The sequence below is a fragment of the Mastigoproctus giganteus genome, chromosome 13 (assembly GCF_048544385.1).
Source record: "Mastigoproctus giganteus isolate SK-2022 chromosome 13, ASM4854438v1, whole genome shotgun sequence".
NCBI lineage: Eukaryota > Metazoa > Arthropoda > Arachnida > Uropygi > Thelyphonidae > Mastigoproctus > Mastigoproctus giganteus.
The window spans coordinates 78260542-78280441 of record NC_143587.1 but is presented as its reverse complement, the minus strand read 5'-3'; the positions used below and the strand labels follow the sequence as shown (position 1 = coordinate 78280441).

General features: G+C 42.2%; 1 protein-coding gene across 1 annotated transcript in view; it reads right to left on the bottom strand.

Annotated features, from left to right (window-relative positions):
• Positions 1 to 19900, bottom strand: part of LOC150076201 (uncharacterized) — a 46732-nt gene that overhangs the window by 19634 nt on the left and 7198 nt on the right. Inside the window, exon 2 of the mRNA XM_090387284.1 lies at positions 2223 to 2284. Within this exon, the coding sequence (XP_090243410.1) occupies positions 2223 to 2284 (62 nt within the window). The remainder of the gene's footprint in view (positions 1 to 2222; positions 2285 to 19900) is intronic.

Genomic DNA, 19900 nt, shown 5'->3' with positions numbered 1-19900 from the left:
AAGAACTACAAAATCTTTGTCTCAAACTCACTAACAAAATAGAATCGAAATACCGCTTTTATTCATGAGATGAAGGTGTTTTTAGTACTCAGTGATCTCCTGAGTCTAAGTTTAAAATCCAGTAGTAAATAAATAAAATAGAACAAAAACAGATGTTGGTAAAATTATTCATTTTACTAATTATAAATTAAAAATTGTAAATTTTAAGTATGTAAAAATACTTTTTTTTCATCCAGACTAGTTAAAATAAAGTGGAACACTTTTATTACGTTGTAATAAAAGTGTCCAGTTAATGTCGTACTTTCCACCACCTAAAAAAACCTGTTCGAATCACAGAAACCACTTAATTTCTCACGCACATACAACTCACGAACAGGACACAGGTGGTGTCTCATGGCTTCAGATAGCTCGGTGATAATTCAAAGAAATCCAATTAAATCTTTTTTGTTGATACAGCTCATAATTTAGATTTGATATGAATCTGTACAAATATGAATTTATTTGTACAGATTCATTATTTATTTATTGTACTTGGTGGTCCCAGCCAGCTGATCTGCCTGCTTGCTAGACAATTAACCTAGGATTCGGGAGATGCACCAGAGCCCAAGCTTGTGATGAAACGCCATATGTTGATTAACTCAGTTACAGTGTGAAAGAAGCATATAAAAATTCTTTTGATCTCAATAGGAATACAGCCCTGCCTTTTTCCACGGGTGGTTCTTGTGACAGTGGAACACAAAGCTTTATGCCAGCATTGCACCATAAATTATGGTTCATTTCAACTTCTTGTGTTTTAAAGTAGGAGCAATTCATAGTTCATTGACCAGTAATTAATGGTTCATTAATCAGATCAGTTACCATCAAAAAGACAGTGTAATCAATGTTCACAAGATGTGTGGAAGGAGAATAGAAGATGTACACAAGGAGAATAGATGTGTGCAAGTTTGACTTCCGGTAGTTGATTGCTGGAAGAGGCTTCTTTCCGTTGTTGTGGAATTGGATGGCAATTTATTTATTTATTTATTGTACTTGGTGGTCCCAGGCCGCATTTCTGGCATCCCTGCCACTAATCGCAATATACAGATGATTACAGACTTACAACACTAATTCCCGCTCCATTACATTATATTGAAGTTCTGCACTTCATGTACCCGCACTTCAATGTCTTAAAATGTACCAATTATAAGATATTGAAGCGCTGCAGTTCATATAAAACGAATTTCGAGTCCCTTCCACGAAAATTAGCTAGTGAGAAATTGCAGTCAGTGCGTACAATTCAATGTAATGTTAAGTCTGAGAAAAAGGTTTTTTAATAAATGAAATATAACCCGGAAAGCTGAATTCCACACCGTGGAAGTATTCTCCGAAGTAAATTGCAGTCAGACCGTAGAAGTATTCTCATCAGTAAATTGTAGTCAGAAGATGAACACAGATCTCTTGCAAGTGCGTCATCTTCATAAGCGATGAAATATACTTAGACGTTGACGTTTCCAATGGACTAGACGAGTACACCGGCTTAAAAGACCAAGCAGTGATGAAATGCACAACCTGAAGGCACCAATCCTCATCGAGTACTCAGACTTGAAAGTCCACTCAGGAAAGCACCTGTCCTTCTCGAATACTCTGCCTTGAAAGAGCACTCAGTGGCGAAACGTGGGCTATGTAGGGATGAACTTGTCTATTTGTATTAGTCCTCTTGAATCATTAGTGATTGTCTAGCACAGTGGTTTCCAACCGGTGTGTCTCGGCGCATTGCTGTGCCGCGACCCTTTTCAAGTATGCCGCGAGATTAGGAAAAATTCCATTGATTTCAATGGCAATCACTATTTCGGATGCCGTTAATATTTGTCTTTTAACTTAAAGTTTGGCTTGAGTGACAAAAGATTGGATGACTTGTATAAAGTCAAGGAAGAACTAGGCAAACTATTGTAGTGGATGGATAGGTTAAATCGGATTTTTTTTTTTTTTTTTTTTGGTTGATGCTTTATAATCTTGCTTTCTTGCATAATTTTCCATTATTAATACTAATAGTAGTAAATTGTATTTATGATTTGTTGTTAACTCCTCTGACCTGAATGGTAGTGCATGTGTATACGCAAGAACTTCGTAATGTATTACACTACGAAATCCCTCAACAGAGTTTTACACGCTTTTACCAATGGTGGCTTCAGATATATACACAGTGAAAATATTTTATAGGAAACAACTCTGTGAAAACTTACCTTAAGAGGGGCTATTTTATTGCACTGAAATAGCTTTTTCAAAAACAGCTTCCCCTTTTTAACTAAAAAAGAAATGTTTATTTTAAACTTATAATGAAGGTTTGCAAATTTGACTGAATATATCTGGGAATATGTTAAAAAAATTAAAAATAATAATACATTTTAAAAGTCCTGTAACCAGAATTATGTAACCAAAATCAAAATAGCATAAATGTTATCCGTGCTTGGGAGTAATATTATGGACAGCACTGCAGCTCTTTTGAAAAAATATTTCCCGACAAGAAGCGAGGATTGGATGCATTGTTTTTATTTATTTATTTTTTTAATACCACGACCAGACAGTTGGTCTTTGGTAAGGGGAGTGCATGATTATTCTCACGAAAAACAAGATATCCGATCAGAGAATTGGATATCTTGTTTTTCGCAAGATATCCGATTCAGAGAATACAATTTAAAGGTACAACTTGCTAACTTCCCATGTCTTAGTGGCCATCCTCGAGTATAGTATAGTTGATATAATCACTGTCCACCCCACACCGGAAGGAAAGATGTTTTTCGATTTTTTTTCATAGGGTTGTTCATTCGATATCCGGCGAGGATAGCATGGTTTATTTTTCCAAACTAGGATTTTTTACTCAACAAACAGGAAAATTGACCAAAGAACACATTCAATTCACAGACATAACACGTTAAGTCTGTAATTAATATGCAAATGCATATATAGCGCTTGAAGTGAGATGGGATGGATAGGGTGCAATCCCACCACTTCTTAAGAATTTTTATTTAAAACCATTCCACTACTACGTATTAACAATACCTGAACTTTACAACTCGAACATGACTTCCCCTGATGTTGTCGGTAGCTTCGGTTGACTAATTTTCCCTAATTTTCCGTGGGTCTTGCATTATTCTAGTCCAAATTCCATCCTAATATGGTTGCTGAATTCTTTGGTGATCCGGAGTAGTTGATAAAGTTGCTTCTCGGTTTCCGTGTAGAGCACATCCGTGTACATCACGCGAGAAAGAGTGTACAGGTTTTCTATCCTTCCTTGAGGTTATATCCATACTTTTTGTTGTTGAGCATGGTTTCTGTGCGGTAGCACGGTGATATCGTCACCGTCCTCTCCACACCGGGTGGAAAAGGCCCGGGTTCGAATACCGTCGATGACCCGAGGAATTTTAATGGGCTTTTTTCACTCCATGGTTGAATTAGTCGGTCCCAGGCATAGAGAGCAAGGTTTTTCTCCAGAAACTGGTTTTTTTTTTTTTCGTCCAGCAAAACAGGCAAATCGACCAGAGAACACGCGCAATTTACAGACACAAATACGAGTTTATGTAATCATTACGGGTAACCCTAATATAATAATTTGAATATTTTTTTATTTATTTATTTTTTGTTGTTGTTGAGCATGGTGGATAGCGGGATGAGTGCTGGAGTGCTAGATAGAACCACAGTGGGCTCAGGGCATCTCCCTGAAAGATTCCTCTCCCGATGGCGGTTGGTCTAGTTGCGATATTCTCGACCTTAATGGTGGTACTCCATTTCGCCATGGTTGCTTCTAGGAAATTTGTCACCGTCGGATTGACTTTGTGATATTCGTCGTCTCTATTAGCCAGCTATGAGGCACGGAGTCGAAGGCCTTGCGGTAATCGATGTAGGGCGTGTACAGGTTGCGGAGTTTCTTGTAGGCTTGCTTTATAAATGTGACTTCAATGGTGATTGCTCCTTGCATCCTTTGCTCATCCTCTTTCATCCATTCTACTGTTCAGCCATGAAGTTCTGACTCTCCAAGTGGTGAGAGAGAGAGAGAGAGAGAGAGAGTGATAATCTTTATTGCCCTTTTCCGGGATAATCGACCAATTATTTACAAAAAAAAAAAAAAAAAAAAGGTAATTATACTAATTAAAACATATTTTAATACAAAGGAGAGCACCCCTCACGAGAGTCTGGTATCTTCTTGGTTAGGCAACTAGTAAGGATTTTGTACGTTGTTGAGAGACAGGTGATTGGCCTTTATTTAGCCGGGTTTCTTGTATCTTCATCTTTAGGCTTCAGATATGCGTTTGAATAAGAAACTGTGGGATTGTCTCCGGGTGGCATCATTCGGGCGAATTGCTCTGCTAAGTGCTTGTGTGTGCAAGTGAGCTTCTTGCATCAGTAGTTGCGGACGTATCTTTTCCTGAGGTTTGCCAGTTGTCGGATTTCCTGATAGGCTGTTGTACTTCTTCCTTCCAAATCTCTCATTCTCCCATCTCTTATACGTCATTGGTTTTCTTCCGTTCTAGATCAATCTGGGGGGGGGGGCTATTACGTCTAACTTCACTGCTCCATACGTTGCCGCAGAACTCCTCGATTATCTTCTGCTCGGACAGTCCGTTTCTGTCTTTCCCGTCTTGTTCGTTACTCCTGTAAAAGGCTCTTTGGTTTCCATTGAAGATTCTGTTGTTCATTTTCCTTTGGGAGCTCTCTTTGCATTGGCGTATTCTCTTGATGAGTGCGAGGAGGTTTTCCTTCAGGGTGTCTAAGTATTCTTTGATTTTTGGTTTCGTGTTTGCTGTGGACGTTATCTCTCTTGAAGATGCTCTTCACTTTTCCAATTATTTTCTTATTCCTATTACTCCGTTGGTACTGAGTCAATTGGCCTATCTTCACTCTTAATTTTTCTATCCTATGCTGAAGTCTTCTTTCCCAAGGCTGCGGTTCCTTGATTTTTCGGTTCTTCTGTTGCTCGACTCTCGTTCCTCCTCCATTAATCCTAGTGGCTGCTATGACAGCATATTTGGAGGCTGGAGGCTGCGTGGATAGCCTCTAGTGCTGACCGTTATTGTCGAAATAATGTGGTGTTATTTGCCGATGGAGATAGTCTGTGGCTCTCGACAGGATTCTATTGGGTTTCTGCTTCGGTATTACGTGGGTTTTTGTGGGGTCCATTCCTTCGAATTCTGTTAGAGCCTTCTTCCACTCGTCTTCTATTCTTCATCTCTTTCCACTTCAGCCGTTCTGGGTTGTACTTCTTCTTTAACTTCCTCCTCTGGTTTCCACTTTGTCCATATCTTTTATTCTTTTTAGTTTATTCACGTCCTGCTCGATTTTTTATTCACGTCCTGCTCGAGTTTTTATTCACGTCCTGCTCGATTTTTTCCAAGTTTGCAGAAGATATCAGTTTCTTCGTAACGATAGTCCTTCTCTAGTACGCTATTTGGTGACCTGAATATCCGGGAATCGTTCCAACCACGTCGTATGTAGTTTCGACCTGTATATTGTCATATCGGTCTCTAGCTTGGTTATTTCGTAGTATTTTCGCATGTTGAACGTATTCATTTCGAGGCTCCGATTCATGAGTTGGTGTTTTCTTCCTTCCTAGGTGATCACTTGTACAGGAAGCACTTCCAGTTGGTTGAGCTGGATAGTCTTGCCATTCGCTTGTGGCAGCCATAATGCAGACAGCGCCACTTGCTCCACTGTCTGCCTCTAGAGACTGTCTTCGACTTTTCGAGGTGATCCCTCTGCCTTAGGCGTGAATGTGAGCGACACTGATCGTCTGTTTTACTTCTTGCCGAATCTCCCACTCTCTCATCTCTTGTACGTCTTTGGTTTTCTTGCATTCTAGTTCTATCGGCTGTTATGTCTTACTTCCCTGTGCTCCATATGTTGCTCCAGACTCCTCATTCGTCTTTTGCTCCGGTGGTCCGTTCCCTTCTTTCCTGTCTTCTCCGAGACTCCTGTAAAAGGCTCTTTGCCCTGTGAGGAGGTTCTGCTGCAATGTGTCTCTGATTTTTTGTCTCATATTTGTCGTGGACGCGCTGTCCCTTTTGAGGATGCTCTTCACTTTTCCAATAAATTTCTTACTCCTATAATCTCGTTGGTACTGGATAAATTGGCGTATCTTGACTCTTAATTCTTCTATTTTCTGCTGAAGTCTTCTTTCCCAAGCTGGCGGTTCCTTCTGTTTTCGGTTCTTCTGCTGGTGGTCTCTCGTTTCTGTTCCATTCCAGCTGTGTGGATGGCCTCCAGTGTTGCACTATTGTTTTCGAGGTAATGTGGTATTATTTTCCGATTGAGGTGGTCTATGACTCTCCACAAGGTTCTACTGGGCCTCTGCTTCGGTATCACGTGGGTCTTTGTAGGGTTCATTTCTTCAAATTCTGTTAGGGCCTTCTTCCACTCGTCCTCTATTCTGGATATCAGGACCTCGTCTCTTTTCACTTCAGCTGCTGCTGTGGGTTGTATTTCTTCTTGCTCATCCTCCTCTGGCTCGGTGGTGGTATTTTTTTCCTCCTCTTGTTCCATATTGACTTTATCTTTTATCCTTTGTAGTTGATCGCTCAAGTCCTGTTTGCTTTTTTCCAAGATTGCAGGAACTATCAAGTTCTTCGTGACGATGGTCCTTCTCTCGTACGCTATTCGCTGTTCGGTGACCTGAATATGCGGGAATCGTTCTAGCTACTTAGTATGTAGTCTCGCCCTGTACATTGTCATATCGGTCTCCAGCTTCGTAATTTCGTAGTATGCTTGCATGATGTACGTGTTGATTTCGCTGCTCCACTTCATGCTTTGGCGTTTTCTTCCTTCCTTCACTAGCGCAGTTAGCACTTCCAGTTGGTGGGGCTTGATGGTCTTGCCCTTCTCGTGTGGTAGCCATTATGCTCCACTTGCTCCGCTACATTCCTCGGGAGACCCCTCTGCCTAAGGCCTGAACGAGAGTGACTTTATCCTGCGCCACACTCGATGCAGTATGATTAATATTTCGTTCAATGTTATTGAACAGAAATGCTTGTAAAGTTGTAATTAAAATATAAGGTACCACTCATTTTTTATCCTTTCTTCTATTCGGCCTTTATGTTCTGACTTCCCAAGTGGTCTGATATCTTCTTGGTTATGCAGCTGGTCAGGATCTTGTACATTGTTGGAAGGCAGGTGGTTGGCCTGTATTTCGCCAGGTTTCTCGTATCTTTGTCTTTATGCTTCAGATATGTGATTCCTTGAGTGAGAAAATTCGGATAACTGTGTGAAACCACAGATGGATGATATGAAAGTGTATTGATGTCTATCGGCACCAGAGGTTTCACCCATCTCCGCGTTGCTTGCATTGTGGATGTACCAGTTCGCTGGGAATGCCTGCGACATCACCTATCTGTGGGAGTGGACCTGTTTATCCTCGGCTTTTGTCCGCTACTCTGATCTTGGGGTAGGTAGGCTCCATTGGAGCAACTTTCACGATGTTCATTTATTTATTAATTTTTTATTGCTATTAATTGATTTATTATTATTATTCTAATTTATTACACCTGTCTCCCAGCGTGATGGAGCCGCATTCGCCAAGGCGGGACTCGAACCCGGGTCCATCAGGCTGGTAGTCCAGTGTCATAGCTACTGGGCCATTATTATGTGTTTATTTATTATTTTTATTTTTTTTTTTATTTTCTGTTTATACTCCGGGACGACCAAACGGTCAGAGGAGTTCACAAGATAGATAGAATACAAGAAACAGCACCGTATTGTCACGGGCTTGAACCCCGGTCACTCAAGGCACGTGTACTTATGCACCTGCTCGCCTGAATTTCACAAGAATTTTTTTAAGTATTTAGGAAGCGAACACAGTAACGTCCTGTAGACCTGCATTATTCTAACAGTATTGGACATTCGACAGTATGCAAAATAGCCAAGAACGGGGGCTCACATCTGGTGAGTATGGGCTTGGCACACCCAGGGTCCTGAGCTGGATATCATCATTCTTCTCTTTCTTGGTGATTCCCTTCTACTTTTGACTCTCTCTCTCTCTCTCTCTCTCTCTCACAGGGTAACTTGGAAATTTTTTTTTTTTTTCCCTGGTGCAGCATAAGCCTCAGGCTTCCTTGCACCATATGGGTATTAATAATAATAATAATATTTTGAATAACTTGAAAGAGGAATGTTTTCTTACGTTCACAGAACAAAAGAGTAAGGAAATCTCATCTTTCGAAAAATATGCTAATTTCCAGAACTGCATTGGTGCCATTGAGGGGAACGTCAGATCAAAAATGAGTGTTCCTTATATCATAATTGCAACTTTACAAGCATTTCTATTCAATAATATTGCTGGCTGTAGCTGACGCAAATTATAAACTCATTTGTATTGATATTGGATCATTTGACAAAGAATATGACGGTATTATATTCTAAAAATTCCAATTTCTATAAACAGCTCGAAAATAATGCTCTCGATATTTCAAGAGGCAAACCACTTCTTGAAACGGAAGCTTCGGCCTATTATGCTTAATGTTTTTATCTGAGATGAAGCATTTGGATTAACACAAAACGTGTTTCGACCTTATAGTAGAAAATTTTTTGATTCACAAGAAGAGAATATTTAATTATCATCCGAGCGGCGCTCGTAGATATGTTGAGTGTACATTTTGACGTCTCTCAAATAAATGGAGAATTTTTCACAGTCACTTAATGTAAATCTAGAGTTTGCTATAGAAATCGTTAAGACGTGTTGGGCATTTCATAATTATGTTCATAGTCGGGACGAATAGATGTTCGAAGACACATTGAGTGTAGAAAGATTTGAAGATATTGAAAACACTGATACTGTTGTACAGGAAGGAAATATTTCAAATCAGATTAGAAATTAATGGGCTGATTATTTTTGTGACATAGGTAAAGTGCCATAGCGAGACCACCATATTTAATATGTTTTTAAAGGATATAATTTTTTAATGTCAAACGATAATAAATTTAGAAATTATAAAAAGTATAGGATGTAAAACACGCAATTTTAAGTGTAAAATTGTATATAAAATAGAAAATTACTCGCCAATAGCATTTCTTTCTTCCTCAGAGTTTTCTTTGAAGCTTACAGTGAAAACTTACCCCAGGGGCTCACATCTGGTGAGTATGGGCTTGGCACAGTATGCCAATGGAACAGGGAACATTTCAAATGCGCTTAGCACCGTGCATAATTAAACCGAGCGACGCACCGTCAGCCCGATTTGTTTAAATTCACCAGTATTTGTATATCAGAATAAGGCACATATGCATATGTGAACGTTCTTAGATTTATATGTAATATTTCATTACGACTTACAAAATGAAAATATACAATGTCGATTGCACCTTAACTTTTGTCCACTAATCTATAATCATAATGACATACGTTAAAATTAATTTTTACTTTTATCTTGTATAAATCATAAATAAAAATATTGTGGGAATTTTTCATCATAACAAAAAGAGAATGAAAAGTTATTTACCACACATCAGTCTCAGAATTGGATCTTCAGTCTTCTGTACTGTCATAACAGCGAATAGAACATTAAAAAATAATAAAAAATGGAAAAAAATATTCATGGTTAAACACAAATTCAGCGGTCGAAGATACAGGTAATAGAATTTTGTAGCTACTTGCAAGCTATAGGTGAATATTTTTATCCATTCGAGACTGAAGGAGATCAAATGTTATAAATCACATGTCTGCATTCTAACATTACATTATTTTTCTTAGGAGAAACATTCTTTTAGATCACATTATTTACATTCGTCCAGGTGTGCGACTACTAGTACATGATTGCATAACAGTGAAGAAGACAGCCTTAAGGAATTTTAAGTCTGACCGCCTCCTTTCTTTCTGATTTTTTCACTAAAAACGGAAATAGCTCAAGTCCAGTGAAGGAAATGGATTTTTCAAAGTTTGTTTCCGATAATGCAAGTCGGAATCTTTCAGCGAATCTCCTGCATAATCAAGGAAGAGAAAGAAATAGGAGTCAGTTGAAATTTTCTTAAAATATCCTGGTATTCTTCTCGATCCAAGAAAAACTATGGATAGGATTTCCGGTCAATGGAAGAAGGTCATTAATATACAAGAGGAAAAGAGTGGGAGAAAGAACTGAACCTTGGGTCCAGTTCTTTCTCCCACTCTTTTCCACGCATCCGTTATTTCTTGGATTATTCTCTTGTTGTCTTCTTTAGTTGACACGTTCATGTTTATTTCGTAGTCTCCGTTTCTTGCAAGGAGGCTCTTCCTTCTGTAGTATTGAAGATAGTGGAAGGCTACTTCCCGTTGGGTCGGTAGCTTGCGGCAGATAACCTGGAGTGCAACTGTGGACATTGTTCTGCAGGCTCTCGAAATTGCAAGCAGAAAAAATCTTTGGGCTTGTAGTGGGTGTTTCTTCTAAGGCTGTTGGTGATTCTGTGGCCCCGGACACCTGCAGCGTAACAAGCAATGGGGATGATGATGATGCATTCATAGTACAGCCTGAGGGTCAGAGGCTTGACGCCTCAGACTGCCCTGGTGATTCTAATTATTTTTCCTTAACCTGTTTAATCTTTTTGCTTTATACTTGGTGTGTGGGACGAATTTCAACTTGCTCTCCAGCAAAATGCCGAGACATTTATATGTGGTCTCCATCTTGATGGCCTGAGGGTAGTTTTCGAGTGTGTGTGTGTGTGTGTGTGTGTGTGTGTGTGTGTGTGTGTGTGTGTGTGTGTGTGTGAACGGTGAAGAGAGAGAGAGAGAGAGAGAGAGAGAGATAAAGAAAGGGGCAGGGAGAGGGAGAAGTTTGAGGAAGATGACTGCCGTCGTAAGCGGCTGCCGAGCTCACGGACTATGAAAGGCTCAAAGATGGAGACTATCGGGACTATGAGAGACTCATAGTCCGCGAGCTCGGCAGCCACCTACCTCAACCTTCTCCCTCTCCCTCATCACCGTTTGCACACACCGGTAAACTACCCTCCCCTCCTTTGTAAACATCGCGTACTCACGTACTTGAAGGTCAGCCAAACACATAAAAACCACCGCTTATCAGTGCTCAATTAGTTGACAAAGTCTGCATATAGTAGTCGAAAGCTAGGTTACGTTCTTTATTTGTGCTAAATTTAATATATGTTATCTCTTAATATATGATATCTGGCCTTGTGCCAGTTTCCATTTTGTGTGTTACTGTCTCGCTTAGTAATAAAGTTCTTTTTCACTTGGTCGGTGCAAGCGAGAAATTAGTATGCATCCAACTCCCAACCTCACAGGGTTCTTCGGTCAATCCTATCCATGTTTTCCGGCGTGACTTTTTCTCTGAGTTTCACATAAAATCTTTCCCAGTTGGCATTATGAATCTTAAACCCGGGGAAGTCGTGTGACAGTCTGGAGGGGGCTGTTGTTTGCGATTGCTGGTATTCAAAAGTGATCAGGTTGTGATCACTCCTGGTCCATGAAGTTCTGATCTGCCAGTATTTGATGCTGTGTCGTGCTGGTTGGTTTGTTAAGGTCGGGTCTATGAATGATTGCCCTGTTGCTGATATAAGGGTGTTCAGGTGTATTACATAACGTTAATCTGTTTGCCCGTATAAGTTCTTCTAGAAGTGCACCTTTCGAGTCTGTTTCGGGGCTATTGCAAAGGATGGAGGAGGCATTGGTATCTATCGTGATAATTTCCTTCCTCCCCCTCTAGTCTACAGGGTGTTTCAGTTAAACGTTTCAGAACTTCTAAGAGGGGTAGGGTACATCCTGACAACTCGAAATCATATAGCAATGTGGGGTCGGAAATGCTTTCCTGAAGCGGTGTTGTACACAGAAGCACCATAAAGAAAAGAGACCGTAAGTGAGAAATCGTTTTAATAATACATGAAAAGAAGCAAAAGGTACATGGATTAAAGTAAGTGTTCGAAGTTTCTTCCACGGGCTACAATGCACGCCTCACATCTCCGACGCATGGACATACGAACATTCTGGAATACTCCAGGCGAATTTCGAATTTCTTGAACAAGAACGCCAAGTTAGTAGGATGGATGATTACACGAACGCAGAGTTAGCCGATATGCATTTGGCGTACGGGGCTGCAAATTGTAGTGGGCCAGCCGCACAGCGTAACGATATCCGACGAAGCGTATTCCCAGTCATAATTTCTTTGCAAGACTGCACCAGAGGTTAGCTGAGAGAGGTTCATTTGAAAGAGCTGACAGGGAAAGAACAGCACGGACTCCAGCCGTCGAACAGAATGTGCTGCAGCATGTACAGGGGAATCCAAGAACGAGTACACGAAGTCTAGCAAACGCAGTCGGGGTTTCACATTGCAGCGTCTGGAGGATTCTCCGAGAACAAGACATGCATCCGTTTCACATGCAGCGTATCCAGACACAGCAACCGGAGGTTTATGCACCTCGTATTGCTTTCGCACAGTGGTACCTTGGAAAATGTGCTACAAATCCCCTTTTTCCTGCTGAAGTGTTGTTTTCCGATGAGGCATCCTTCACAAGGGAAGGAATTTTCAACACGCATAACGACCATATCTGGGCGGTCGAGAACCCGCATGCAATAGGACGTCGTGCAGCACAGATTCGATTTTCGGTCAATGTATGGGCCGGTATTACGGGAGATCACCTCATCGGACCTTACCTGTTACCGTGTCGTCTAACCGGACCTATCTACTTGATCTTTCTGCAGCAAGTATTGCCACAACTTTTGAGAGATGAACAGATTTCTGCATCGACGCAACAGACAATGTGGTTCCAACACGATGGAGCCCCTGCCCATTATAGCGGAGATGTTCGTAACTACCTGGATGTCACATTTGGTCAACAGTGGATCGGACGTGGTGGTGGTCCCATGCGTTGGCCTGCTCGGTCACCCGACCTATCATGTCTTGATTTTTATTTCTGGGGTCATATGAAATCGCTAGTTTATGACACCCCTGTTGACAATGCTGAGGAGCTGGTTGCAAGAATCGCAGTAGCTGCCGAAGAAATTCGAAATTCGCCTGGAGTATTCCAGAATGTTCGGATGTCCATGCGTCGGAGATGTGAGGCGTGCATTGTAGCCCGTGGAAGAAACTTCGAACACTTACTTTAATCCATGTACCTTTTGCTTCTTTTCATGTATTATTAAAACGATTTCTCACTTACGGTCTCTTTTCTTTATGGTGCTTCTGTGTACAACACCGCTTCAGGAAAGCATTTCCGACCCCACATTGCTATATGATTTCGAGTTGTCAGGATGTACCCTACCCCTCTTAGAAGTTCTGAAACGTTTAACTGAAACACCCTGTATAGTTCATGTTTTGGGTAGAGACTCAGTGTGAGACCATTTTTTGAAAGTCAGGCAGTTGTAAAGTAAAATTTTTAACCTTCTGAACGAGTAGAGCTCTTCCTCCTCGAGGAAGGGGCGGAAACTGAAATCACATGGAATATTAATTTATTTCATGTGACGACAAGCTAAAGACCGTAAAATTTGTAAGTCATCTAATCAACAGAATGATTAAAAGATATTTTGGCTTAAATATCACAGTGATGATAGATCACTAAACTTAAAGAATTATAAGATACCAAAAAATGTTAGTTATTAGTGCATATGGGCATATGGGTGAAACCACAGGAGCTGTTAGACCCTCAACACATCTTACACTTACCTAAACATCATGATTATCACCAATATGGCTGCCTTACCGTGCGGACGTACTTTATTTCAGCTCTGTGATTTTTGTTTAAAATAATGTGTTTTAAGTATTCTCCAGCAGTTAAAAAGTGTACTCACAGGAAGATAAAGATCTAAGGAATCCACTGGTGAGCCACTTTGTCAACTTACTGGGAATTTGGTCAGGTTGAAGCGTTTTTTATCTATATCCTTTGTTGCCAGACCGCATGGTCACCACGTGGCTGACAACAGGGTTATAGAGAGGCTGCCGATATAAAGCGGCGGCCGCGTTTCCACCTGACACTTTGACTGCCTTTACTGCCTAAATGTGCCTTTAGCGAGCTTTTTACTAAGGAAACATGTACTTTAGTGTCTAAAACTTCTAGTACCTACTGTGTGCCTCCAAAACTTCTAGTACCTACTGTGTGCCTCCAAAACTTCTAGTACCTACTGTGTGCGTCCAAATACACCCACGAACTTGTGGGTGGCATCTAACGCCATCATTTTAAGCTATCTACCTTATTATAATATACAGAACCCGATAATCTGAACGGTATTGATTATCCGGAGTCCACGGACATTAATGGGAAAATGGATAAGCATGGGGATCCCCCGACTGAAAAAAAAAAAAAAAAAAAAAACTATTATATTTAGGCCACCTGAATAATTAAATTCATATGCAGTGCAGTGTCTTATGTCTGTTAATTGCGTGTGTTCTATGGTCAATTTGTCTGTTTGCTGGACGTAACACCCACCCCCAGTTTCTGGGGAAAAAAACCTTGCTATCTGCACCTGAGACTGACTGACCCAGCCACGGAGTGAAAAAAAAAACCCAATAAAGTTCCTTGCGTAATCGACGGGATTCGAACCTGGGCCTTTTCCACCCGGTGGGGGGGAGGACGATGATGATACCACTGTGCTACCGCGCAGACGACTGAAAGATAAAATGATGAACCCGTCATCATCGACTATCCAAAGAAGATGGAGGCCCTCCGACCAGGGCCCCAACTAGGCGGAAAAGCCGCAAACAACTGATCCCCAAATCGGAATGGAAAACATGATCATCAAATCGGAATGGGAAATATGATCCCAATCTGAAACAAAGGAACAGCCAGAAGAAAACTCAACGCAAAAATAATGTGGTCCAGGGATGTGGTCCATCCCTGGACCACACCATACCAGAGGGCTCTGTCTACGAGAAGCCACTCTTCCTGAAAACGGCTTTAGCAACTATCTTCAAAGAGAAGCCAAAACAGGATATCCACAGATCTAAGATCGCAGATAGTCAACATCTTCCACAAGATGGAAACAATTCTGCATAACACCCACGTGGAAAACGAGAGAGCTGCCACACGGCTGCAGGCATACATTGAATGCGGGGAAAGACAAATGCCACAGCTCACCCTGACATATTCAGAAGCGCTGAGGACAAATGCAAAGGAACCACCAGCCATACAAACCCAAACAGCCACCAAGCGTAAAATATTCCTGCTTACTCCACACCTGGTAATCCTCCGACCAACACTAACGGATGACCATGCAACAAGTAAAGCTGTGAAAAACACAGTAATTGCAAAACTTGCAGATGACTTCAAGACAGCAAAGATCAAATCTGTTCGAAAAATAAGCAGGCGTTATTATCGAAACAAACAAAATAAGATGCCCATATGATAATTGCAAATCCCAAGATACCGACCCTAGTACTGGAAGCTGAGACCCCTAAAAAGAAAGGACCCAGCATAATCATCTTTAACACATAAGGAATTGACACCAGAGACACTACGAGCTGAACTTTAAGCAAGAAACTTGCAACAGGCTCATCGGGAAGCAGACTCAGCTATGCTGGTAACACCGAGATACCAGACAAGGTCCAGATCTGGAAACACTACCAACTGGGTGGCTGATCTCTCGCCGGCATGCATGCCGGCGAGAGATCAGCCAATAATCATTAGAGCAAATACAAATTTGCTGGTTTATAGAGATCTCTCGCCGGCATGCATGCCGGCGAGAGATCTCTATAAACCAGCAAAATAGAGATTTCATAAACTGAGGAAGTTACCGCTACAATGAGCATGTGCCTGTGCCCAAATGCTTCAGATGTGGCCGCTTTAGACATACAATGCCCACCTATGCCCAAACTGTCCCCACATGTCGCCACTGTGCCGAAAAGGGCCACGAACACAAGGATTGTCCTAAAAAAGAGAGGAACCCCTGACCTGTGCAAACTGCAAGTCATAACAACTACAGGCAGACCACTCGATCAGGAACAACAAGTGTCCTGTCTACATTAAGGCCAAGAGAACATATCAACTAAAACTAGACTATGGCCGCGCTCCTTCAACAATATAATAACAACAGGGTACAGATCGCCCAACTAAATGCCCAAAGGTCAAAGGCGGTTGCTGCACAGCTAACCAAGAAACCTGAGAAGAAAATGCGGGCAACCTACCCATACAGGAACCATATACTCACGGCAATGAAGTCAGGGCTACCCATTGAGTTTCAAAATAGTCCAAAAAGATGGAGACACGCCCTGGGCAGCAAACTTCCCACGCTGATTCCCAAAGGCAAAAATAATCATTAGAGCAAATATAAACTGCCGTTCATCAGCCTGGCGCCATGAATCTCCTGGATGACGAGATGTAAACAATGGACAGCGCCTGGAGGACTTCCTTGAAAATAGCTGTTACACTATCTTAAACCAGCCTACTAACCTACCGACCTTCTCCAGCACATTGTGGGAAGCCACACTAGACCTCTCACTAGCTACTATAACCATCGCAGACCATACTAGCAACTGAAAACTGGACAACTTCAGACCACAGAACGATCATCTTCCGGCTAAATCGCACAATAACTAGAGAAATAATCCCCAAGCAAAAACAAAGCAGATATGCCATTGGAAAGGCTGATTGGCTTCTCTTCCAAGAAACACTGTGGATGACTGTCCCCATGCTTGAGACAGAGGGACTAAATCTGGACCACCACCAAAGAGCAATAACTAAGCTAATCACAGAAGCGGCTGATAAGTCAAGTAGAAAGAAGAAACTGTATCGGGGATCTCCAGTAACTCAAGCAGGAGGCAAATACCTCAAGAAAAAACTTCCAACGCGCCAGGTGAAACTGGCCTGCTACCGAAGTGGAACAAATGCAGGAACTATACCGCACAGCAAGAAATAGATACACAGCCAAAGTCTGGGAACGAAAACAACGTACGTGGGAACATCTGGTCACCACAACAGGAAACGTCTACTGTGTAAACACAAACAGGCACCCAAGAGGCAAAGTCATCTGTGCAACTAAAAAACCACAAGGGGGACGGACATACAACCACATGGCAAGAATCTACAAATAATATCCTGGATGCCATCTTCCCAGGGCACCCAGATCCAGCTACTCCATAACAACTACTGCTCTGCCACCAAAACCACATGTACATCACAGAGCAGGAAGAAAAACCATTCACAAGAAATAAATTGGATAATGCAGCAGCTACGCTGAGAAACAAATGATTCCCTGGCACAGACCTCCTAGAAACCGAACTCATCAAAAAGACAACTGAGATCATCCCGGATCAACTGCTAAGCTTACGTAATAAATTTTTAAAAGATGGTTAATTCCCCCTCGCCTGGAGGGAGGCAACACTTCGACCGGTACTCAAAAACCCAACTAAGCTACAGGATCTCCTGGGCTCCTAATGACCCATAGCGCTCTTAACTGTGCTCAGAAAGCTTCTAGAACATCTGCTGAAAAACAGAATCGAGCAATGCTATGCAAACTCATGATTACAATCTCCAAACCAGTTCGACTTCCGCAAGGGATGTTCAACAACGGATGCCCTTGAAAACATCATCGGAACTGCTACAACAACAAGAACAACAAACAGGAAATATTTCCTCGTCATCGTGGTCGATTTTGCTGTGCCGTTTGACATCCTATGGTGGCCAAGCGTCCTCGGCAGACTCAGGGAGGCTAACCTGCCAACCAACCTCTATAAGTGTATCAGCACCTACTTCACAAACAGATCAGTCAGAGTAGAAACCCCGTACAGCTCCGTATTTAGACCAGTCCACAGAGGATGCCCACATTCCATAGGAGTGGGTCCGTCCTGGACCCGCTCCTATGGAATGTGACCATGGATAGCTTTCTGAATCTAGACCTTGGGGACATAAAGTCCCAAGCATCAGAATAAGATCATGCCGACGATCTTATTCTGATGCTCGCTGAAGACAACAGGGCCCAGCTAGAAACCACCGCAAACCGGGCGCGCGCCGCCCTTCAAAAATGGGCAAACCAAAATAATTATCAATATCCCCAACCAAAACAAACTCAGTATTACTTCGAGGGACCCTGGATATCAGGAGACCTCCACAAATAAAAATATTTCAGGGCCACGATCAAGCTAAAAACTGAGCTGAAATATCTTTGCTTCATCTTAGAAGTGCACCTACCTTTCACTCCCCATATCAACTATATAAGCAACAAAATCAGGAAGTACTCGTCTCTCTTCGTAAGAGTCACCCGTAAAGAATGGGGCTTAAGAAAGAAAACCCTTGTCCTCTACTACAAAGCTGTCTTTCTACCAATTGTCTTATATGCAGCTGGATCATGGCACCACAAAGAAACTACAGCAACATACAGATGAAGGCTTGAAGCAACGCAACGCCACATCCTGCTTACCATCTTCAGAGCTTATAACACATTAAGCCCTCATGGGCCCTTCCTTTGGACCTGGAAATAGTCTGCTGCAGTCTCCTTCGCCACCTCTCGAAGGGCAAAACTGCCACCTGCCAAAATTTTAAAACAGACCTGACGACGAAATCAAAACAGAGAAAAGGAGGCTAAATACACACCTACAGCAAATCTGGCAAACACACTGGGAGAACTCTCCAAAGGGCTCAATTCCCGAAAATTCAAACCACAGGTTCAGGTTATCTACCCATAATACCCACACTGGCTATCACCACACCTGGCTATCACGCGCGGGTGCATATGTACACGCGTCTTGAGTGACCGGGGTTCAAGCCCCTGACTGCTGAATACGGTGCTGTTTCTTGTATTCTGTCTATCTTGTGAACTCCTCTGACCGTTTGGTCGTCCCGGAGTATAAACAGAAATTTTATTTATTTATTTACTCACCTATTTGCTCACAGCACCATCCTCCAAAAATTGCCCTACTTCAGCCTCAGTACCACACCTTTCTGTCACTGTGGAGAGACAGAAACATGGACGCATCTGATGCACCACTGCGAATTATATGAGGATCTACGCTGCCGCTTGATCACAGAAATACAATATGTGCCACTCAACCAGGAGCACCACTTACTAAAGGAAGAACAGAGGAAGAGGAAGAACAGCTACAAGGCGCTTACTAAGTACACGCAAGACCTCTTCTGCAGAAGAAGAATCTTGCCAGAGCCACAACCATAAGCGGAGAAAAACAGCACAAACACTCACCTGCCTGCAAAACTGCCCGGCAGATGATACTAAACTACCTGAAAGAAAACACCTCATTCCACAAACACAGAGGGAAAACACCTCACTGCCAACCTGAACTGACTAAATCACAGACCAGACAACGCACAGATACTAACCTAGGCGTGAGAATCAACGCCTTCGTACTAACCTAGGCGTGACAATCACTGCCGACGATGCCATCTAGCAAGCGTGAGCGACAAACAGTGAAAGATTACTTATAAACTAGATAAAAAGCCAAACATGGACCCAGCTGGAAACAACCTTATCAAATCGCAACGGAGAGACAACTTTCCACAATTGGCAGCCGCACCAAATTACATCACTACCTCACAAAACTGTGCACGACAACTTAACAACCAGTCAAGAGCAGAATCTAGACCCTGTCTGGCAAAAACTGATCAAGCTACCGTGAAGAGATTACTCTCAACAAATGACAGCCATGAAGAATAACATTCACCATTTTGATACAACCTGCAGTATACATGCTGCTTTGTGCCATATTGGCGACCTCCTGAGCCAGATCTCTTGCTCAGCTCACCACTTTCTCCCCACCTAGCAAAGGGGGGAGGCGACGGTTTCCCGTTCTTTCCCCCTATTTTCCCTCTGGTGGGGCATGGGCACGCCCCAGTGATTTTCACTGGGATAATCTCCACTATTGACCCCATTCTTCCTACCTTTCTCCCCTAGTCTTCAGTCTCCCCCTCTCTACCTGCAGCATAGCATACCACTCCACATGTCAAAATTTAGCCCAAAACCAAATTTTCGCAAACTACTCGGCCTCTTTTATCCCTAGCGCTGTCTCCTACAATCGAACAT